Genomic DNA, 24401 nt, shown 5'->3' with positions numbered 1-24401 from the left:
TGCCACCCCTGAATTCCTGCCCCCTCGCTACAGCCCACTCAATTTCCCAAAATACTGCCCCTGGGGAACAGGGGACCTTCAGGCAAACTGGGGTCCACAGCATGAAGAGGGAATAGGTGGAAATTATTATACCCCTTCCATTAGCAAGAACTTTAGTCTGGTTCCAACTGTATAACTGATGTTTTAATTTCTGACATCCATACATTTTCTTTGCTGACACAATATACATAACAGAATATACTGCATAAATTGAACCCACCCCCCACTAAATTCTACATATAACAAGCACAGAACAGATATTACAACAACATAAAACAGAAATATTTTAGTTGACTGAAATTTGGCAAAACAGTTAAACTGTGCTTTAAAAATAATTTAATTAGGAAGAATTTGGATTTCTTTAATGTAGGCAATGCCCCCCCTCCAATGTATAGGTTCATACTATCTTATCTCCAGCAAATCAACTGTTTGTACTTTCCCTTGAAAAATAATGAAAATAAGAACTGAAAAGGACCACAAAACAACAAATATAAAGCTCCAGAAACTCTGTTGTAAGTTTATATGATATAGTCACCACCCTTGCTCAGCTTACTTTCTAATCCCTTGTCTAAGCATGCCAAGGAAGAAAAAGTACATAGGAAGCAATCACAGCAATCAAAGTGCACTGCGTGTATTCACCTGTGTCACCACATTAAATGGATCTCTTGGAAAAAACAAAGAACTGAATAAACAAAAGTAGTCAGGAAAAATGGTGACCCAATAACAACTACTCTTATTATTCAAGCTAAGAAAGTCAGTTTCACATAACACAAGAGTATTTATCAAACCAAATAAGAACATAGTCTGTTCATATTCTTGGTGTAATAAACATGTTAGGGGAAGGGACAGCCAGTTATCCTATACCAATATACCAACATGTCCTGTCTGCTAATAAATATGAGATCCTGAAAGGGGTTATCATAGTAACTAAGAAGTGGCTGGCTATATAGCAATGCAGTTGCTCCCAAGATGACACAGGAGGTGGGATATGAATGGCCATTATGATCTTGCACATATAAAAAGCACAATCAAGAAATAAGAAAATAGAGTAATTGATAGTTCATTTTTTAAAAATGACCAAAAAGGTAAATACATCCACAACTTGATACAATAAGCCATCTCTTCTAAATGATGAAAACAGATTTATATATTTTATTTTTTGCCTGTGAGTTGGACATACTTTGCAATCACAAGAAACTCCAGTATTTCAAATGTGAACTTCTACATACCTGCAGGAGCAAAGTGGGAAAAGGCTTACCTGCGATCCTGTAGACATAGTATGCTTCAGAGTCAATTTCTTGGTCATCCACTGTTGCCCTGCAGACAAAGGTCTTGTCTTCAAAGTACCCCTTAAAGCCTTGCTTATTGTTATAAGTGGCAAAAATTGGGTCCTCGGTCCTCCGTTCATAAAGGGTCACTGTAGTGTTGGGATCTGTCACACGGCAGGGGATAATGTCCTCAGTGTGGCCAGTACTGAAAACAAACAGGTCCTCTGGACTACTCGGAAAAAAGGGCAAAGATGGGTCTGTAAGAACAAAATAGTGCAGAGAAACCAGTTAGTTGTGAAATAGCAAAAATGAGATCCAGTAGCAAGGGTTTAAAAAACATTCCCTCTGATATAGGCTATCTATAAAAATAGCAGCAACCCATCTATATTATTTCAGCAATTCTTTTAGCAATTGCCTAGTTGTAGAAAAAAATGAAAACTAAACATGGATGAAAGTGGTCAGGCAGAAAACTGGTAAACAATACCAGCATAGGGCTTAGCTACATGGACTATGCTGGCACTTGGGTTGATCTGAACTGTAAGAGAGGTGATTTTGTCCCTTGCTCCTTCTACACTGCAGCCCCTGCATATTTGGCTATTAAGCCACATTGTCCTATAACAGGAATCTATTTTTCCAGTGTTGAAAAGGGGATCTGTGACCATCATCACCTTCCACTGACTAAGTATATAGTAAAATTTTCTCTATAGTTTGGACACAGTTTGGCAGAATTCTCTCTCTTTTGGAGTTAAATTCCCAACAATATATTACACTGAATATATAATATAGTCCTTTTCAGATGTCACACCCACACATACTGTTGGCCTGCTGTAATAATCAGAGCATGCATGTTCTGTAATCCTCCTAGAAGCAGCGCATGTATTAGCCACGTGTGTGCAATACATGTGAACACAGTAGTGTTGATCCCTTCCTATAACATGGCAGCCACAGATATCAGAAGGGTTGCAGATAGCAGATGCTCCCATTATGTGTGGTTAGTAGGCTTCTAATATATACTGTATGACTGTAAACATAAAAGGATTCCTGTTATAACAATACTGTGGCACAACCAAGGAAGAGTGTAAATTTATCCCATAAAGCCAGTGCCTGGCTTCTGTAGTTAAAGAGAAGTGAACAAACTGAAATTGGATCCTGAATAGACAGAGATGATGTTTGTTGAGAAGGCTAAAGGTCTTGAAGGGCACTGAGTTTCCCACATTTGATGGGGTTCAGCTGATACTTGCTGACTCCATTAATAGTCTATTGCAGGTGTGTCGAACTCATGAGGGCTGGATCTGACATAAAGGAGACCTTGTTATGCCGGGCCTTGTGTGTCATAAAATGCAATGCCAGGTAGCAGAGATATAAACTTTATAAAGGACACAGACACACAATTAAAGATTTTTTTTTAAAACCAACTTAAAATGTGCTTAAAAGATTAGCACTCTTGCAATATTTTGTTTAACAGTCTCTGATAACTGACATCTCTTGTTTTGAATTATTATTGTTCTGAAATCTGGAGACACTGTCTGTGCTGTATCAATCTTGAGCATGCTGTTCAGATGTTGTTTAGGTGTATATCTGTAAGTTGTGAACCTGCTTTTGATTTATTGACATTCATTACAGGAATCTCATAGTCAATGCTTTGAACCTAGGACCCAGGAGAAATGGCTTGGTATTGTGAGCTTTTGTACATAAATTGTTTTGTGTGCTGGTCAAGAACATGCGCAGGATGAATGACACAGAGTGAGGGCTATGCGTTTGCCTACAAAACTATAGTCTTCCCAGAAAAAATAACTGCAACTCCTATGAAGCAGTGCAAGAATAGAGACAGCCATGTATAGTGGTCAAGATCAACCTACTTATCTGGAAAACCTAGGTTAAAAATCCCCAATCTACAAAGCAAATGTGCTGGGTGAACTTGGTCCAGACACACACTCTCAGCTTCATCCACCTCACTGGCTTGTTGTTATTCCTCATCTAATAGTTCACTTTGCTTTCCTACTGAGAAAGACTGGATCATGAAGACATGAATACAGCGAAAAGCGAGAGGCAAAGCCAGTTGCAACCTGGAGAGCTCTTTGCTCCGTAGCTCCTGTATGATTGAGCAAGCCTGGCAAAGCAAGCTGTGCTGCAGAAGGAAGCAAGACAGTGAGAGAAGGAAGCAGATAACAGCCATTGGCTCATGGGTCTGATAGGACCCCCGGGGCCCAGATCCAGTTCCTGGGCCACATGTTTGACACCCCTGGTCTACATGTTATACTGCAACTGCATCCAGCATTGTTGCTAGAGAAACAAGTTTATTCAGCATCACAAAATCCTTCCATCACAACAAAATTTATTTAGCTGGAAGATGGCTTCCTTCTGCAGGCTAGTCATGCCACATGGATCTATGCCACAGTATAGACTGCTGAAATGTACTCTGCATGGGCCTGCCCTTGAAGACAATCTGGAAACTCTAGCTGGTACAGAATGCTGCAGCTTGATATTTATCAGAAGCTAGGTGGAGTGTGCATATTGCATTTGATCTGCAGTTGCTCCACTAGTAATCAATTAGTTTCTGGGTTCAGTTCAAGGGCTTGAGTATCATCTACAAAGCCCTTCATCCTGGGATCTAAATTGCCTCTCCCAATGTGCCCTACTGCAGCTGTTGCACTCACCTGAGCAAAGTCTGAAGTATGTGCTATTTTGCAAATGGGTAAAACTAGCCTGTACCTGAACATTCCTTGTTGTGGCTTCCACTTTGTGGCACTTTTATCATTCCACAGAATGCATGAAATGGAATTGTTCAGGAGGACGTTTTTATGAAGAGAATAGGGCTGTAGTAAAATGTAATTGTTCAGGGATGTGCTTTACAAAGTGGCAACGGCTGTTGTGTATATCTTTGTTTATTGTATGCATTATCTGCATTATTTTTTTAACTTTTGTAATCCAGTTTTTTGCACTTCATACATGTCATGCCTTATACTGTTCTTACTGCATTGTTTTCTAACCTTGTAATCTAGTCTCATCACATTGTTTATTATATGTCTTATACTGTTCCTGTTGCATTGTTCTAAATTTTGTTTAACATCTTGAGTCTCAGTTTAGAAAGGCAGACTATAAAATACATTAGATGAATGAATGTATGCATGTGTGCATAAACATAATATTCAAACTCTCAAAGTCTGGATCATTTAGCTAGTTATTTTTATTCAACTCAACATCATTATTCTAAATTCGCCAGCCTAAACACAAACTACCAAAGGGAAAGGAAATAAAAGGCAGGGTAGGCACCAGTACCTGGTACAAAGATGTAGACGGCTTTCCCTTCTGTTTGCTCTTGTTTGGAAGTTTGATTGTAGGCACAGGAATACTCTCCTGTATTGATGCCAGTCACATTCCAGAGTGTGAGGGTATTAACAAAAATGCCACCTCTTTTCTCCAGCAAAGTATCTATGGTATGTTTATCTTTTTTCCAGATTACTTCTTTCTGCCCTGAACACGTCAGGGAAAAATTTCTTGAAAGATTGAGGATGACTTCTGGGTCACTGGGGTATATCTCCAGAGAGTTGATGTCTGACAATTCTTGAAGAAATTATTTGGAAAAGCAAGTTATAAAAGGGGCACAAAACCCACATAAATTACAAATATCAATGACAGAATGTACAGTGATGCACACAGGAGATGAAATGAAAGCAATGATATCTTATGTATACTGTATTACTGTTAACTCTTTAGCAGCTGTACAAAGTAAAAATGGGTCTTTGTGACAGAGATCTATTTTGATGATCTCATACCTTATTTCCCCCTAAGAAATGTGGGGAAAACAAGATACAACTTACAGCAAATCATTATGGTGTAAAGAGATACTTTAACTTTGATTTCTATATTAGTCAATTAAAGGAGAAAAGTATCCCACACAGGCAGTCTGGCACTTTTCAGATTTTGAGATACAAAATCTTAAAATACTGCTGCATTAAATTCTGATGTCATTATACATATACCTAATTTTTCTACTGAGAAAACTTACATTAATACAGGTTTTCGTCTAAAAGAAGGAAGGAGGTGCTCAAACAAGAACACAGTCCCTGGGCCTCTCTGTCTTAGACAGGGCTTATAGGAAGGACGTACTTTCTCATTTATGAGAATATGATGTAAAGTAAACTGTAAATGTGCAAAAGGCAATTGCATTATCCCATCATTATTGCTCCTTTCTGGAATTGAACCTATGCTAGGATACCATTGGGAAATGATAGGGAATGGAAATGCATTCCATTCCAAATTACTTTCTGTGAGCCTGTCACAGTTATCATCAAGGTCAGTATTGACCACTCTGATTGGCAGCAGTTCTCTAGGGTCTCAAGTCTATTTCTCTAACATCACCTACTATTTCATCCGTTTAAATGAGGTGCTGGGGAAGGAATGCTTGCATACAAAGACAATATCCTGCCACTGTCCTATACTTTATAGGTACTGCATTGACCATAGGAATACAAAGTGGTAACTTTTAGCCAACCAGCAGCTTCTCATTTCATAGCAAAATGCGGAATGAGAGCAATTTGGGAAGCCAAAATGCTTCAGTTTAGAAACTGACAACTTGTAGTTTGGGATTACAAAGACTGGAAAACTCCTGCAGGCTGTTACTCCACTTAAGTATTGCCAAATCCAGGACCTCAAAATCATTCATCTGAGCTTCCAATTGCATGACTGAATAAAGAAACAAGATTTGGCTGTGCAGATTTTGAGACTCTGGTTTGCTTTTAAACTATTTCCCCACATCTAAACAGAATTTGTACTTGTCTGGAAAATGTTTTCCACAAACATAAGAGCAACAAAATGTACAGGACATCTGCAAAATAATATTGCTAAAAGCTATAATTATTGCAGGAACTAAACAGGATACTGAGAGTTAATCATTTAGCTTTTTAAATATTAAGAGTTGGGACTGGGTGCTTTGGAAATAGCCCGAGCACTGATCTAAGGTCTTACAGAAACCAGAAGTGTTCATGTTAATTTACTTGGTGTGAAAACACTACTTCTTTACATGTCCACCGCCTGAAGGATGTCTGATAAACTGTATTATAGCTGCCAGAAACTTCTGATCTATATAACATACATATTAAAGAACATCTGTACAATAAAACCCATGATGGTGCTATGATTTTTGGCCTGCCATGCGCTTGAGAACTCTTCCCAGTCCAGGCTTTTGGCAGTCGAGCACCAAAGCAGGAGCTGAGCTGGGAGATACACAATAGTTTTTAAGAAGATGCAAATGGTTTGATAGGCTTTGCTTCTCATGAAGTACACAACAATTGTTGGCTGACCAGGAAAATTACCTGGCTTGCTCTTGCATGGTTAACAACATCTTGATATATAGAAATTGACAGGTGAACAGGTACTCATTTATGTACCAGGCAATGTCTCCGTGCCATATGGATGGTCCAGAATAGCCTGATCTCATCAGGGTTGGTAGGGTTGACAGCTCAGGGTTGGGAAACACCTGGAGTTTTTGGTGGTCAAGGCTGAAGAGGATGGGGTTTGAGGAGGGGGGGGGCTTCTGTAGGTATAATCTATAGACTTCACCTTCCAAAGTGGCCATTTTCTCCAGCTGAACTGATCTCTACTGCCCAGAGATCAGTTGTAATAGTGAGAGGTTTCTAGCCACTACTTAGAGGTTGGAAAACCTAAGGGTTGGCCCTGGTTTAGTACTTGGATGGGAGACCACCAATGAAGTCCAGGGTTACTACACAGAGCCAGGCAAGTTTTTTTTTCCTGGAAAAAGAAGTGCCAGAACTCTCAAGAGGGAAATGAAGGAGAAACACACAGGTGCCCCTCATGAACTTTTAGACATTTTTTTTTTGAGAACTTTGTTTCTATGAAGAGGTTCTGGGACTCTGTTCTGCCTGTTCCCCCAGAAAAAAAGCCCTGGAAGTAGGCAATGGCAAACCACATCTGAACATCTCTTGACTTGAAAACTCTCTGGGGTCATCATAAGCTGTTTGTGACTTGATAGCACTTTCCACCACCAATCTTTCTGTATCAAGCTGCTGCTAAAGGCCTACTAAAAAGCAAGAAACCCAAATGCACCAACATCTTGCTTTTGTCCCACTGCTGCTTCTGGTAAAATGAGCATTGCAGATTTTTGAAACAATAGATAAATCTGCAAAATTTGCTGATCAGAGGGGAAAAAATGAGATGACAGCAGCAACCTCTGCCTTCAGCTCTCTGGGAAAAAAGGGGGATCATTTAGTTTAAATTCAGAGCAGCATGAGGCTAGTTACAGCCACAAAATAGCTTAGTTTTCCCCCTTCTGGTTGCAGATCCTTGTGACTTCCAAAAATCCATCCCAAAAGTTAGAAGCTCTAGAGAATAGAACTCTGTGTGATCTGAAGGACTGCTGCCAAAGACAAAATTGGCTACCTCCACTATAGGGTTGCCAATCCCCAGGTGGGGGCAGGGGATCCCCCGGTTTGGAGACCCTCCCCCCGCTTCAGGGTCATCAGAAAGCGGAGGGGGGGAGGGAAATGTCTGCTGGGAACTCTATTATTCCCTATAGAGTTTTATTCCCATAAAAAATAATGGAGAATTGATCCGCGGGTATCTGGGGCTCTGGGGGGGGGCTGTTTTTTGAGGCAGAGGCATCAAATTTTCAGTATAGCATCTAGTGCCTCTCCCCAAAATACTCCCCCCCCCCAAGTTTCAAAATGATTGGACCAGGCGGTCCAATTCTATGAGCCCCAAAAGAAGGTGCCCCTATCCTTCATTATTTCCTATGGAAGAAAGGTATTGAAAAGGTGTGCTGTCCCTTTAAATGTGATGGCCAGAACTCCCTTGGGAGTTCAATTATGCTTGTCACAGCTTTGATCTTGGCTCCACCCCATGTCTCCTGGCTCCACCCCCAAAGTCCCCAGATATTTCTTAAATTGGACTTGGCAACCCTACTCCACTATGTGCATTATGGTGTTTAGCACACCAGTGTGGATTTCTCTGGATCCAAGCCTCAATTCTCAATCCAAATTGAGGCCCTGAGGGTTGCCACAAACAGCTAGTGGGCTGCATTTGGCTTTGTGTATAACAGATTATGCAGATTTACCCTACAGGAAACAGAATAGGATTATGGTGTAGAAACACATGTAAAATACTGGTGCCTATGCATTTATTTGACATGGAGTGAATGTCATTGTCTCAGTATGAGAATTAGCCCATCTGTGTCTCCTTTTTTCAGCCACACTGTGTGCTATGAACAATTCAGTTACACTTGCTTTATTCCCCCCCTCCAATATTCCACCGATTTGCTTACCTGTGAGAAACAGGAGAAGGAAAAATACCAGCTTCAAAGGACAATATAGCATGGTGGGAATCCGTCTTACAGTGGGTAATGCTCTGTTAAAAAGCAAACTGTCATGAGTAGGAAATTGGAGAGAACCTAAACTCCTTGGAAGAAAGCTGGAATACATATCTCACACATAAATGAATACATGAATAAAGTAAATAAATCACAGGAGTCTTTAAGCTATCTTCTTTAGATTCAGTTCCTGCCAGTCCCTTTCTCAGCCTCAGCTTATGGGAATAACCCATAAGAAGAGCTTTTTTTGTAGAAAAAGCCCAGCAGGAACTCACTTGCATATTGGGCCACACCCCCTGACATGATCATTGCTTCACACAGATTTTTTTGTAGAAACAGTCCAGCAGGAACTCATTTGCATATTAGGCCACACCCCTGATGCCAAGCCATCCAGGACTGTGTTCCTGTGCATTCCTGCTCAAAAAAAGCCCTGCCCATAAAACTAAAGCATCAGAGAACAGTCAGTACAAACAAAACCAATCTATATCATGAGGTAGATATCATGACTTTAAGAACATATTCAGAAGTGTTAGAATTGGTGACAAGGAAAGTAGTGTCACAGGGGCTATCCAGGATAGTCCTATAACATTTTAAATATTTCTATGGCAGCAATGCTGACCATGAATCTGGATAATTGTGTCAGATCTTCCAGTGCACAGTTGGCTGCAAAGCGGAACCCTGAGAACTTGGAAAGTTTCCAGTAGAGTGCCAGGACAAAAAAAATGGCAGACACCAAAAGAGGACAGTGAGTAATGTGGCTTTGACCGATCTACAATACTGCTTCTGAAAAACTGTTTCCTGCTTACTTCCATAGTAATGGTTATTAGTAACACTACTACAGCTGCTGCAACAGTAATAAATAAATAAATCAAACTTTGTTTTAAAAATAAGTTTAATCAGGGATAACTCTCACAGAAATCATTTGCACAAAACTGTCTTGGAATGCACTGCAGCATCTGATAGCCAGCATAAGACATCAATGATGCAATGGAAGTTTCATATGGGGTCTTATCCTTAGCAAATCCACCCAGTCTTTCTCATTCACGATTAAAAATCTGTCTGTTTTCCACTATTTCTCTTTCAAATCCCTATCATTCTATCAGTGATAGGTAAAAACACAGAATGGTTATTGGAAGTTGCCAATAGGGAAGCACATAAAATGGTTATTAACAGCACTTGCAACTGTCTGGAGCAAATTTTGAAAGAATTCTGGTTATACTGTCAGCTAGGTGAGGAAATTAACAGAACTCCTACAGTCTTATACGTCTTTGGGAGAATGGCTATAGACATGCAAGAAGCAAGCATACCCATATCCCCTTAGCTGTTAAAATTGGAGCTCCTACTCTTTTTATGTGATTGAGGAGTAACAGACATAGGAATTCTACTGCCAAATCTTGTTTGTGGCTTCAGCATCAAGGGGAGGGGACAAGGCAGGCACCCCAGGCAAAATTCCTCCCTACTAACACATTCTAGTTCAGTTTACTGTTTCAACTGAAATAACACACAACCACACCATTTTCAGAAAAAGTGGAACTTTATTGGTTACAGCTGTAGTAAGCCTTGGAACAGCATGAGGTAAGGATCCCACTCATCAACTTACCCGCCTGCCAGTCGATGCTCGCTGGTTACCTTGGGATGGCAGGTTAGGGATTCCACTAGGGTGGAAGTCCAGGCGTGGTCTCCCCTGCCACCTAAGCGTGAGGGTAATCCCTCGGACATGCTCCCAGGCTGGGCACCTCAGCCGCCCCCACGCCAATATCCCCTAAGAGGATCCCCATACTCTGGAAGTGGGCATGCAGGCCAATTTTCCAGACAATGGATCTAGCCCCATGCTGATACTGCCACAAGAGCCGAGCCTCAGCTGGCTCCCGCCAATGCTCCTACAGCTGTAGCCAAGGGCATAGGGAATCCTCAATTCTGTGTAGCCAGATATCCATACAACAAATGAACTGCCTCAGAACAAAGCAGGACCTTCAGCCATGTTGAAATGTCATGGTGCTGAATCCAGCGACCCTCCAATAGCATCCATGATCCTCTGCAACCTCTTGGTTGGCTTCCACTTTGCCAATTCCATCTTATCCACAGGGCGCGCCCCTTGCCAACTTTGGTGCTGCAGCCAGTTCAAACCAGAAGATTATCACTGCCAGAAGTATCACCCCCAATGTCAATTCCATCTTATCCACAGGGGATATCCTTGCCAACTTTGGCACTACAGCCAGTTCAAACCAGAAGATCATCACCACCAGAAGTATCTCCCTCAATGTCTTCAATGTGCCTGTGTACCAGCTCTCTGCCAGAGTGGGCCTCAAGTATTTCTCACCAAGTTGCATCAACAGCATGTTGCGAGAGGACCATGGGTGACCAAATGAGACCACAGACTGAGGGAGAGGTCCCTCCACTTCACCTCCCACTCACCTCACCAAGTGACTCCCACTTTGTCCTGCAGGTCAGCGTCCCATCCCTAGCCAGACTTGTGTCTGCAAATTCAGACTGACTGGTGCCATTTCCCCTGAAACTGAAGGAGTTAACGGTAAAGGAGTCAATGGTAAAGAGTCAAAATAGCATGGCCGAAACCAGGTAAGGCCTACTAGAAGTCAGACAATGCTGTTTCTGCCAATCCAGGCTGATTGGCCCTGACCCCTTAAACTGATGGAGTCAACTGTAAAGAGCAACAATACACAGCAGGAACCCAATGCAGCCTAAGTCTTGCGAACCTCTGAGTCAACATTAAACGGCAGAACCATTTCATGCCTCCCTATGTCAACTGACTCCCAACTAAGTCCGCATAGATGCTTGACTAGTGTACAGCACTATGCCACACAGCCTCGCCATGTTGTGCCCACAGATCCAAATGGACTCCTGCCAGCCCCCTGGAAATGAATGAATTGATGTTAGGTATCAGCTGTTCCCCTGAAATGGAATAATTCACTGTTACACATCTAAAGCCAGTTGCAGATCAATGTACATCTGGTCACCTCAGTGCCATCTTCATGGCCTTACATTTGAAGGGCACACGCCATCCTCCATCATGCTGAATCCTGCCTGGCATCACCTGGCTGAGGTCACACAACCTACTTATATAAGGCAGTGTAGGTCCATCGCGTGCATAATGCTGTGCATATGAACCCATAGGTGTCATCGCCCATCCTTGTTGTCTCCCTGGGATTGAATAAAACATAGTTAATAGTCAGTGGCCTGTGCCATGTGCCACAACTCTGTACACTGCCTCCCTGGAATTGAATAGACATTACAAATAGACTAAATTGTCAGCAGTCTGTGCACAAGAATGTGCATGCAACTCCATGCTCCTTACACTGGGTCTCTAGAACTGAATAGACATTGTAAATAGACTGAATAGTCAACTGCCTGTGCACAAGCGTGTACCTGCAACTCCATGCTTCTTACACTGCCTCTGTGGAATTTAATAGACTTTGTAAATAGACTAAATTGCCAGCAGTCTGTGCACAAGAGTGTGCCCGCAACTCCAAGTTCCTTACGCTGCCTCCCTGGAACTTAATGGACATTGCAAATAGATTAAATAGTCCACAACCTGTGCACAAGAGTGTGCCCGCAACTCCATGCTCCTTATGCTGCAAAATTAGATGTGAAATCAATGCTGTATGTTAAACATTGGCGCAACTGAAAGGCTGACGAGGTGAATGGGGGTGGCTTGCCATTGCATGCCACTGTGTTGCCACCTTGAACGTCCCATCAAAATCCTACCCTGACCTAACTGTGCTATGCCCGCAAGGTCTCCTGAGGTTGTGTGTTATTTCAGTTGAAACTGTAAACTAAACACTAGAATGTGTTAGTAGGGAGGAATTTTGCCTGGGCTGCCTTGCCTCTTACCCCTCCCCGCGGCCCCACAAATGGGGATCAGGGTAAGTCCAGATCTCTGCTTATCAGCAAGGAAAGACGTTCTCTAAGACTGGAAAGATCCTAGTCTTTCAGCACTATTGCTTTTCCCGTGCTTCTGCTGGTTTCCTTCTGTTAACATGCACTGCTGCTATGTTGTCTTCATAAGTGACAACAGGAGAAATGTGATGGCTGAGCAATTTTCCATTTCAGGGTCCAAAGTAAGCAGTTCACTCAGACTCTTCCACTGGGTCTCCAAAATATTGAAATGCACTGTAATAACAATCTTGAACAGTATCCAGCATCTTGGAAATGAAATACAAAACAATCAGCTCTGTAGAATGGTATATCAGGTCCCATTTTTTTCCCTGAACTCTTAAATACATCAAATTGATGTAATGGCATGAAAGAGGTTCTGAAGAAACACAAGAATCTGTGGCTGGCACAGGCTACTAAGCCTTCATTCCAGGGTTGGGGGAGTGCTAAATGGCTACAAATCTACAGTTCTGCTTTTGAACAAAAAAAAACAAATGATTTAACCAGGGTGTTTTTTCTGGAAAAAGAGGCACTGGAACTCTCAAGAGGGGAATGAAAGAGAAATACATGGGTGCCACTCAAGAACTTTTAAACATTTTTTGAGACTTTTGTTTCCACGAAGAAGTTCCAGAACTCTGTTCCACCGCGTTCCCCCTGGAAAAAAGCCCTGGATTCAGAGGTCGTTTTGTGGAAAAATAGGTGGTAGAGCTCATTAGCATAACTCATTAGCATATGCCACCCCCTCTCAGCCAAAAGCAACCCAGCACGGGAAAAGAGAAACCTGGGTGGTCTAGCCAGCCCAAGCAGGCCTCGCTCACCTGGGGCTCTCCTTGGCTGCGGCCCCATAGTCAAAAGGCAGCAAGCCACCCACTGCCCAAAATCACATAAGAAGTGGAGAAAGGGTTGCATGGGCGTCTCCAGGGGTTAATGAGGGCTGCTGGGGGTGTGGCAAAGCTCCTGGTGGCTGGCTGGCTGGCTGCTCTCCTTATCCAGGAATTGCGATGCAGCTGCACCTACTATTCAATGGAGAAAGTAGGGAGGGAGGAAGAGGGGGAGCTGTCAGAAAGGTTCAGAAGCTGCACTTCTGTGAGCTCCTACTGAATCTGAGGCCTGCCTGAATCTAACCGAAAAGTAGACTTCCTATCCAATTAGTACCTAGCTTCCAGTGTGTTTCCTTCTTGGGAGAAAATGACTGGATGAGTGCTTCATATTGAAACCACAAGGATGCAAACAGAGGAATCTCTAGTGGCTGCTCCCTAATTATTATCTCTTGAACTCTTATGAAAATCCAAGCAGAATATCTTTAGGAAATATTGCAATGGCTATTCATTTAGGGCTTATGGTTAAGGCAATGGGGTATTTAAATTTAATGGAATTATATTTTGTGTTGCTGGGTGTCATATCTTTTTGGGACAGACTGTAATTCTAAACACACAAAGGAACATTCTCTTGCTACTAAATAACATCAGTTTGTTCTCTTCCCTCCCACATTTTATATATATATATATCAGACCCTTGCCTTTCAATCACAACCTAACAGCAATTTGAGGGGAGGGGTATTTAATTTCCCTAGAATTCAGCCCACAGTTTGACATTACTGGGAAATGCAATACCCCCTATTCTCCCCACTCCCTGGTAATATATTGCTATTAATTACTGTTATCAGTACCTGCTGGTTAATTAATTATTAATTAAAACATTTATTAGCCATCTTTCTACCTTACAGAAGGAGGCTAACAATGTACCAAAGACATGCTAATCTCACTCACTTTGTTCGCTGCTGATATTGTTGTTAGAACCTTTTAAAAAGGTATTTTTAAATTTTAATTATTTCTATAGAAGCTGAATGTTTTCTGCTGTACCATGCTAACAGAATCTCATGTTAATTTTACATTTTGAAGCTAATGTTTGTGAATAGCAGCAAAGGCACCCTTTCCTCATAGGTTTTCTTTTTCTTTTCTTTTTTGGTTTTTGCTCTTGACTTCAACATATCTACCACCAGGGCTTTTTTTTTTTTGGTAGAAAAAGCCCAGCAGGAACTCATTTGCATGCTAGGCCACATTAGGGTTGCCAAGTCCAATTCAAGAAATATCTGGGGACTTTGGGGGTGGAGCCAGGAGACATCGGGGCGGAGCCAGGAACAAGGGTGTGACAAGCATAAATGAACTCCAAGGGAGTTCTGGCCATCACATTTAAAGGGACGACACACCTTTTCAATTCCTTCCTTCCATAGGAAATAATGAAGGATAGGGGCACCTTCTTTTGGGGCTCATATAATTGGACCCCCTGGTCCAATCTTTTTGAAACTTGGGAGATACTTTGGGGAGATGCAGTAGATGCTATACTGAACATTTGGTGCCTCTACCCCAAAAAAACAGCCCCCCCAGAGCCCCAGATACCCACGGATCAATTCTCCATGATTTTCTAAAGGAATAAATCTCCATAGGGAATAATAGCGTTCCTAGCAGACATTTCCCTCCCCTCCCCCCCGCTTTCTGATGACCCTGAAGCGGGGGGAGGGTCTCCAAACTGGGGGATCCCCTGCCCCCACCTGGGGATTGGCAACCCAGGGCACATCCCCTGATATCAAGCCAGCCAGAACTGCGTTGCTGTGCATTCCTGCTCAAGAAAAGCCCTGTCTACCATTTTATGTTTCTCTCTGTGTGTGTTTTTATCAAAGATAAGAACAGGCACAGTGCAGCTATTTCCCCTGCATCAAAACTGTATCTGTGGGGCCAGGATATTGCATCACTTGCCCAAGTCAGGCTAGCACTATGTTAATACTAACATTAACAGCACTCATGGGACAAATGCATTTGTATGCTTTGGGCCAGGGGATGTAGCTTCCAAGCAGACCTGATTGTTTCTGTTTAGAAAATATTGTTTGGTTCTTGCCAAGGTAGCTCTGTCCCCTGCACAGATTTTTTTTTAAAAGCTTAGAAATAGGAATTTACAAAAGACAAGAGTGCCCTATAGTTCATTAAAGGCTAACGTATTTACTGTAGCAAAAACTTCCGTGGCTAATTAGATGCAGGCTCTAGCCCAGAAGTAGACAAGCTTTTTGTCCTGATGAATGCTGCGGGAAAAGCCAATCTGTAAATATATTGGTGCGCTATTAAACAAAAGTGTGTGTGTAGAATGAGACTAGGGAAGTACTTGACTAAGCAAACTGGGAGTGAACCGAGCCCCAGGAGTTACCTCTGGAGCATGTCTTAGGCTCAGTGGGCACATGAGCAAGTCCACAAAGTGATTTATGGGCATACAACACGATCGTCTTCCCCCCACACCACTGACCCCAGTGGTGGTGCCTTGATTTCTTGGGCTGTGAACTAATCCTATGTGTTGAGGAGAATGGTCTGAAATGCTGGTGTTCAGCATGTGTACATAACCCTGCTCTATTCATTTAAAGCTTCTGCAATCCAAAATACATGTTTTCAGTAGGTCACAGGGCTCTGTTGTTTTGTTGCGCTGGACTAACATATCAAGGCCCAAGTGACACCTCTCTTGAGCACCCTCTGACAACAGGCCCAACTGGCCCAGGGCCCCCCAGTTGTTTTAGAGATTACTGAGAGAGTGTACAAGAAGAACTTTCAACAACTAAAAAGATTGTATAAATGCTAAATAACTGTTAGCTGCCCTGAGTCCGCTTGTGGAGTGGGCAGCATATAAATCTAAGGCAAATAAATAAATAAATATTAGTGTCATTAGTACTTCCAACATAAAAGAGTACACTGTACAGTATTTGTCTCCACTCTGAATATGGATTAAATGGATAGAAGAATGTAAAAAGGCTGTTCGATGTATGTAACTTGTGAAAAAAGAACTAGAGCAGAACTAACATTGTCATGCCAAAGTCTTGCACTGCTCCAGGAACACCCAAAGCCTTTGCTGGGCCTGGCAGTAGGAACTGTCTGTTACTAAAGTGGTACATTTATGTCTTGGCCTCAAGTTTGCCTTCTCAGCACTGAGGGGGAAATTATTTTTAAATGACGTGTGGTCATCAGATATTTTTCCTGTTCTGTCAACTCTGGCTTGAATTAATTGATTTACCAGTGAATCCCAATGTGTTTCTTATTTACTCAGCAACTCTTTCCAAAGCCATGAGACTCTTTCTTTTCTGCTTTCCCAAGTTTTCACTCATATGAAGAATGTACTTCCTGTTTACTTAGCTTTTGGAACATTCATATGCCATGACGATTCTAGGATATCTGCATCTATTTCCATTAGGAACAAATCCAGATTTAAAATAAGAATTTTATTTTGAAATTGATCAGGTAATTTTCTATTGAAAACAGAAAAGTTCAGAACTCTACGGGTACCCCATCTCAGGAAGCCTATACCAAAGGAGCAACCATTACTGACAAGTGAGTAGAGGTGAGGACTAGCAGGGCCAGCCTGATAGTATGTACCCACTTCCCTCTCCCCCTCACACATGGTCCCTGGTTGCTGTCTAATAATGCAGGCACCTACAACCAAGGCGAGCTGTACATATATGTGTGGGCAACCCAAGGCAGCAGCATGAAGCAGTAGTAAGCCCCATGCCATTCAGTGGGGCATACTTCCAGGAGAGTTAACTAGGAAAATGATTGCCAAACTCCAAGTGGGACATGGAGATCTCCCAGAATTATCACTGATCTCCAGACTACACAAATCCATTCCCTGGTGAAAAGGAAGGTTCTATGGTATTATACCCTACAGATGTCCCTCAATTCCCCATGTGGAGACTAAACTAGGAGTCCACAATTCCAGTGCTTTTCCATGAAGCCATGCCTGTCTACAATGTTACCTGCCTGGTCCTATATGGCTAGTGGTGATGTCAGAGCTGTGGTGGAGTGCCTAATGCCTGATGGCATGTCTCTTTGATGTCTGCTTATAGGTTGCTCATCTTGTATGTTGGAGCCGAGAGTCTGAGCCAAGATTCTCTCCCCACCCCTCCCTCCCTTCCTTTTCAGAGCCAATTTGGTGTAGTGGTTAAGTTCGTGGACTCTTATCTGGGAGAACTGGGTTTGATTCCCCACTCCTCCACTTGCACCTGCTGGGATGGTCTTGGGTTAGCCATAGCTCTGGTAGGAGTAGTCCTTGAAAGGGCAGCTTCTGTGAGAGCACTCTCAACCCTACCCAAAGCCTTTGCGGGGCCTGGGAGGGGACCTCACAGGGTGCCTGTTGTGGGGGAAGGAGTTAAAGGAGATTGTAAGCCGCTCTGAGACTCTGATTCAGAGAGAAGGGCAGGGTATAATCTGCGGTCTTCTTCTTCATCTTCTCTTCTTTTTCATGGAAAGGGTTTGTATAGTTCAGGGACTGAATGGCTGCATGTGGCCTGCAGTTTTACTGCCAGATTCTTGCCAGGGGCAGGTGTGGGAATCCTGTCTGCTCTGTAGGCACCCTTCCCCTGTCAGCAATAAAGGGGAAACTTGGGCCATGTGCTTCTGTTGGGGTGGTACTGTTGCTAGCTCTTTCATCTCTGTCATCTGTGCTCTCTCTCTCTGGGAGTGCCATTAAGGGGCAGTGGCTGTTTCAATGGGCAATGATTGGTTGCACCAGTGTGTGCCACTCAGAGGAATGTCACTGGGCACCTCTGTCTAATTGGCTGGCGTAGCTGGAGTTGATATGAACTCTAACATGCTCACTATGTGGTCTATGCCTTGCAAAGGGCATGTGTCATTCTCTGCTCCCCCCCCCCAAAAAAAATGTTCACAGGGATATTACCAGTGCCACCACTGTTATGTTGGTGGCTTGCCACCATTGCCAAAGTGTCCACCAGAATTAGGCTGCCAATATGCTTTTTTGCATTGCATGTGAAAACACCCTTAAAATGCAGTTTAGAATCATCAGCACCACAAGAGGCATTAGCAGTGACCATGTTCCTGCAGACAGTGAAAATTTCTCCAGCTGCAAATCTTCTTAACAGGTTTTTAATAAAGCTGCTATTTGGACATTTGTTTGTAATTCCAGAGGGTGGCAAGATCTCTTTTGCTCTTTTTAGCCTCTCGTTTCTTTTCTATCTTGATGGAAGGAGTTAAAACATGCAGACTTTGAGAAAATATTGGGGTTTTCCACACTCTGTGAAAATATGAACCACCTCCAGCTCCTTTTCATAATAGTTTTTATACGGTGACATGGAAGAAGGGACCCACTCCTAATGAGACAACACTGTCTTCTCCTTTATATAGCCCTTTATGTTCCCTAAAGAGTCTAACATACTACATTAAAAAGGTAAAAGTAGTCCCTTGTGCAAGCACCAGTCGTTTCCAACTCTGGGGTGACGTCACATCACAACGGTTTCACAGCAGACTTTTTTACGGGGTGGATTGCCATTGCCTTCCCCAGACACCTACACATTACCCCCAGAAAGCTACATTATCTGCTGACAAAAAACCTTTCATATACCAAGGTAAATTCCCCCCCCCTCATATAGTTCTGATGTCTCCTCAAATATTTTACATTTCATTGAAAAGCCATATGGATTCCATCAAATGAAGCATGTTTAACCTTGTCAGACAAAATAGAAATAATTGACATCACACATTTGCATCTGGAGATAGCAAGGCATATCAGGAAGATGGAGGGAGGTGTTTGTGGATGAGTAAGAGATGATAAAAGAGTTAAAATGATAAACTACTGCTGGGTTAAGCTGTGGTGGGTGTGAGAAGGGAGTACAATTACACTGGAAAAGCTATCAAGGCTTTATTACATTTTTTTTTTTTTTTACAAAACTTGAGAGCAACCCTGGTTTGAGAAAGAACTGAGAAAAGCCAGGAAATCCCTGGAAGTGCAGTAGTGCACCATGAAGCTGTGAGGAAACAAGAAAAATCTACTTCCCAAAAGCACTGAGGTTGGGGCAGATAATTTCTGTACATTTTAGGAAACAGGTAGCATTTTCAAATAATCTCATCCAAGAGACTGATGAGAGAGTCAAGAGATTTATGATGAGAGCCAAGTAAACCAGAAGGAAGTCACAAAATGCTCACACAAACCTCACCTCTCCATTGCCAATAATATATTTCTCTCTTACCCTCTATTCCTGAAGGATTTATATACTATAGAGACAGAAATGTTTCTGGGAGAGACAGACTGCCTCCTTTTCTATGCCTCTGCCAAAGGACTGCACAATGGGAAATAGTTAGCAGCCTATCATGGGAAGCTTTTTTAAACACACACACACCAGAATTGTTTATTATTATAAAAGAGGAAAGTGGCTGGGAGAGGAGACAGGAGGTCACTTCACTCTGTGGTACAGCCTGATCTGAATTGGAAACAGACACTTAATTCCCTGAAAGCACGATGGCAGATGTTGCTGCTGCTACCTTAGAAGGCTGAGACCAGTTTTGCACCACCTTCTAGACTTTAGTAGCAGGCAGCATTCTTCATACTGTTACCTCACATACAAAGAGACCCAACTCCTGCTCATTTGCACTAACAGCGGATAGGTCAAAAAATGCTTCCAACATTTAGAACTCAAGTCAGATACAAGCCTTAAACTGTGTTTATATTAGTGAAAAACTGGATGCACATAACTGGATGTATAATTCGGCCCTCACAATGTGATCCAGTTCAGTTGTATATTCTTGTTAGTCTGTCTTTCACACTGGTGGATTATAAGTATGATAAAAAACCCTCTTCAGTCAATCAGTAGGTGGGTTATAAAATACTATAACATCAGGCAGTCAGTGAGAGGATTACAAAATATGATGATATTTGAATTTAACAGCTAAGATTTCTAGTAAGACAAAACAGTGCAGTTGAGCTAAGATTACAGAGCAGGGGCAGGGGGGAGAATAATGGATGCGACCATATCTGTTGTGTCCTAGGCTCAAATGGGAGAACTGTTACTTTTGGAGGGAACTGTTACTTTTGGAGGGAAGCTGAACAAGCCAAAGCTTGTACTCCACACCAGGGTTCCAGAGAAGGCCTAAGCGTGCCCAATCAGGGGAAGGATTGAAACATAAGTAGCCAATCAACATCTAGGCTCATACTGTACCCTGATAGGCCCTTAGGGCCCTGTAAATAGCCAATCCATGTAGATAGTTAAGGACCAATCAGAAGGGGGCAAGAATTGTATAAAGGAGCGGGAAGTTTGAATAGAGCTCAGTCTGTGTGCGTGTTCCTGAAGTAAAGCTTGCTGAAATCACTCTCCGACTCTGGTCTCTTACTGCGCTGACCCCAGTACTTTACACTGGCGATGAAGGTGGGATGCCAGTAACAACCAGCAACAGAACCAGGAACACGGAAAGGTGGCTAAATCCAAGCCATCTGGGTCCGCACCTCCGCTCTGCGCACACCCCAGCTCGCAAGCCGCCCAGACACGCTGCCAAGAATGCAGGCTCCAGCCAACCTCCTACAGCCCTTTAGCATCGATCGCCCTGAGCTGTGGGACTCGTGGGTCGAAGGCTTCCAGTCATACCTGACCTACCGGAAGATTACAGAGACTACCATGCAGAGAGCTCTGCTTATCAGTATGTGTGGCACGGAGACCGTGGACTTAGCCAGGGCTCTTCTCCAACCCAGGAAGCTCTCAGAGATGCCGGTGAATGACATCATCAGCGCTCTGGAGAAGTATTTCCAGCCCCAGCCAACCAAGCTCACCCGGCACTGGGACTTCCGACAAAGGACACAGAAGGCAGGCGAAACCACGATGGCATTCTTGACAAGCCTGCGCCGGGTGGCAAGCCGATGCAGTTTCGCAGACCTCAACGAAGCCCTTCTCGACCAATTTGTATGGGGCTTGAGGGACGAAAAACTAGTACAGAAACTCCTGTCCCTCTCCGAGTGCGACCTAACAAAGGCAATCGATGTGGCCACCAGCTGGGAGAAGGGCAGATCAGCAGAGCCACGGCTGACAAGACAGGCTGCGGCACACCAGATCAACCCTGAACCATCTACAGAGGACTCAGACGAGGACAAAGCTCTACAAACCGGCTATCGTTCAGCAGGAAGGAAGACCACCCATGCCCCACAGGGCATGAGACACAAGACACCACCTGCATGTGCAAGCTGCGGGGGCCAGCACGAGCGAAAGACCTGCCGATTCCGGAATGCCATCTGTCGACTCTGCAACAAGGAAGGCCACATCGCCTGTGCCTGCAGATCCACATCCCGAGCACGCGTCCCGCAAAGATCTGCGCACTCCGAAGGCCAGCCAGACTTCAAGACCGACGCTCTCCACGCCCACTCATACCCGGTACAGTACCTACCCTCGCCAGTCAGGCCCTCCAAAATCCGGGTCAATGTAGGGATCGGGGGGGTGCCCTGCCAAATGGAGGTGGACTCTGGGTCAGCATCATCTATTATAGCGGCAGAGACATTTTTAAAAATCCCCACCAGGCTGAGGCCTCGTCTCAGGGACCCGGGGTTTACCTTAGTGGACTTCCAGAAGAATAAGGTGCCTATCTTGGGAGTGGGCCCGGTCTCAGTCCAATACAAGGGGTTCAAGGGCCAGCTACAAGTGCTAGTGGTCAAGAACCACCTTACAAACCTTTTGGGTCTCGACTGGTTCAAGCCCCTGGGAATAGAGATCAGGGGGGTCAATAAGACTGTCGGAGTGGACTTTAACAAGGTTTGCGAAGAGTTCCCGGCTGTTTTCGATGGCACCTTGGGCTGCTACATGGGTCCCCCGGTTACACTACACCTCGACCCCACAGTGCGGCCTATTAGGCTTAAAGCGCGGCGAGTTCCATTCGCGCTCAAGCCTAAAATTGAGGAGGAACTGGATAAACTGATTGCACAGGGAATACTAGAGCCTGTCACCCACGCAACCTGGGAAACTCCCATCGTGACTCCAGTCAAGCCCAGTGGGGAAGTGCGGATTTGTGCAGACTATAAGTGCACCCTCAACAAGGCTCTTCAGGCCCACGCATACCCTGTGCCCATTGTTAGCCACGTTTTAGCCACCCTAGCCGGCGCAAAATTTTTTGGCAAGTTGGACTTGGCCCAAGCTTACCAACAGCTGCCGGTGGATGAGGCCACGGCCAACGCCCAAACAATTGTGACCCACCGGGGGGCCTTTAGAGTAAAGCGGTTGCAATTTGGCGTGAGTGTGGCTCTGGGGTTGCTCCAGGAACTCATGGACTCTCTTTTAAAAGGACTTCCCGGAGTCACTCCATTCTTCGATGATGTGCTGATCGTGGCAGCCTCGCCTGAAGAATTCGCCGCCCGCCTTAGAGGAGTCCTACAACGTTTTGAAACAGCCGGCCTCAAGGTCAAACGGGAGAAGTGCCTCCTAGGCGTGGATCGGGTGGAATTCCTGGGGTTCTCCATCGATGCCCAGGGGTCCACCCCTCCGACGCCAAGCTGCGTGCCATCAGAGATGCTCCAGCGCCCACCAACAAGCAAGAACTCCAGGCCTTCCTCGGTCTCCTAAACTTTTATCATGCTTTTCTCCCCCACAAGGCAGCGGTGGCCGAACCCCTGCACCGGCTTCTAGACAAGAACTGACCCTGGGCGTGGGGCCGCCAGCACGCTAAAGCCTTCCAGGATATCAAGGGCCTCCTGATGTCCAACTCCATCCTTGCCCATTTCGATGAGACCCTGCCCTTGGTCCTTGCATGCGACGCATCCCCTTATGGCGTGGGGGCAGTTCTGGGCCACCAACTCCCTGATGGGACCGAAGTCCCTATCGCGTACTACTCGCGGACCCTCTCGTCGGCGGAGCGGAACTACACCCAAATCGACAAAGAAGGGTTGGCAGTCGTGGCCGGCGTCAAAAAATTTCATGATTACATCTACGGCCGGCCCTTTACCCTCTATATGGACCACAAACCCCTCTTGGGCCTCTTTGCATCGGACCGGCAGACCCCTCAGGTGTTGTCCCCACGGGTCCTCTGTTGGTCCATTTTTCTAGCCGGCTACACCTACACCCTAGTGCATCGCCCGGGCAAGGCAATGGGCCATGCTGACGCCCTGAGCCGCTTGCCCTTGCCTGACGTGGATCCTGATCCAGCCCTGGCTCATCAGATCCTACTGATGGACATGCTTTCGGGCAGGCCATTGCTCGCCCGCGACGTTGCTGCCCGCTCCGCTCGTGATCCAGTCCTCTCCCGTGTCTTGGACTGGGTGGGGAGGGGGTGGCCCAAGGGCTCGACTGGGCCAGAATTTACTCCGTTTGCAGCCCGGAAAGACGAACTATCCACCCACAAAGGCTGCCTACTATGGGGCAACAGAGTCGTCATCCCCAAACCCTTGCAAGACCAAGTGCTGAGAGCCCTGCACGAGGCACACCCAGGCATAGTCCGCATGAAGGCTCTCGCACGGAGCTATGTCTGGTGGCCCGGCCTCGATGCAGAAATTGAGGCTTGGGTTAAAAGGTGCCCGACATGCCAGGTGTCAAGGCCTGACCCCCCACGTGGCCCAGTGCAATCATGGGAATCCACCAAAACCCCCTGGTCAAGACTGCATATGGACTTTGCTGGCCCCTTCCATGGGCAGACTCTACTCATACTAGTGGATTCATACTCCAAGTGGTTGGAGGTGGTCCAGGTGCCCTCGCCATCGTCGCAGGCGACCATCACAGCTCTGAGGGCCATCTTTGCAACCCACGGGTTGCCGGAGACCATCGTCACCGACAACGGCACAGCATTCACGTCCGCAGTGTTCCAGGACTTCTTGGCCAGGAACCTCATCAGGCACATTCGCTCTGCCCCGTTTCATCCAGCCACCAACGGCCAGGCAGAGCGGATGGTGCGCACGGCAAAGGAGGCCTTGAACCGTCTGGGCCCCTCAGACTGGCCAAAAGACATGGCGTGTTTCCTAATGGCCTACCGGACCACACCCACCGCCTCCACAGGTCGCAGTCCAGCCGAACTCCTCATGGGCCGCCGCATCACCACCCTGCTGGACAAGCTGCACCCTGACCGAGCCCCAGACAGGCGACCGGCGCCGGAACA

At 44.8% G+C, this 24401-nt stretch overlaps 1 protein-coding gene across 1 annotated transcript in view; it reads right to left on the bottom strand.

The window, feature by feature from the left end:
- PDGFRB (platelet derived growth factor receptor beta) overlaps positions 1–24401 on the bottom strand; it is a 130492-nt gene that overhangs the window by 61085 nt on the left and 45006 nt on the right. Inside the window, exons 2-4 of the mRNA XM_060240320.1 lie at positions 8587–8669; positions 4587–4871; positions 1298–1564 (exon numbers count right to left, since the gene is read on the bottom strand). Coding sequence (XP_060096303.1) covers positions 1298–1564; positions 4587–4871; positions 8587–8638 — 604 coding nt within the window. The 5' untranslated portion in view covers positions 8639–8669. The remainder of the gene's footprint in view (positions 1–1297; positions 1565–4586; positions 4872–8586; positions 8670–24401) is intronic.

Source organism: Heteronotia binoei, chromosome 5 (genome assembly GCF_032191835.1).
Source record: "Heteronotia binoei isolate CCM8104 ecotype False Entrance Well chromosome 5, APGP_CSIRO_Hbin_v1, whole genome shotgun sequence".
Lineage (NCBI taxonomy): Eukaryota > Metazoa > Chordata > Lepidosauria > Squamata > Gekkonidae > Heteronotia > Heteronotia binoei.
This window is presented reverse-complemented; position numbering and strand designations above follow the sequence as displayed.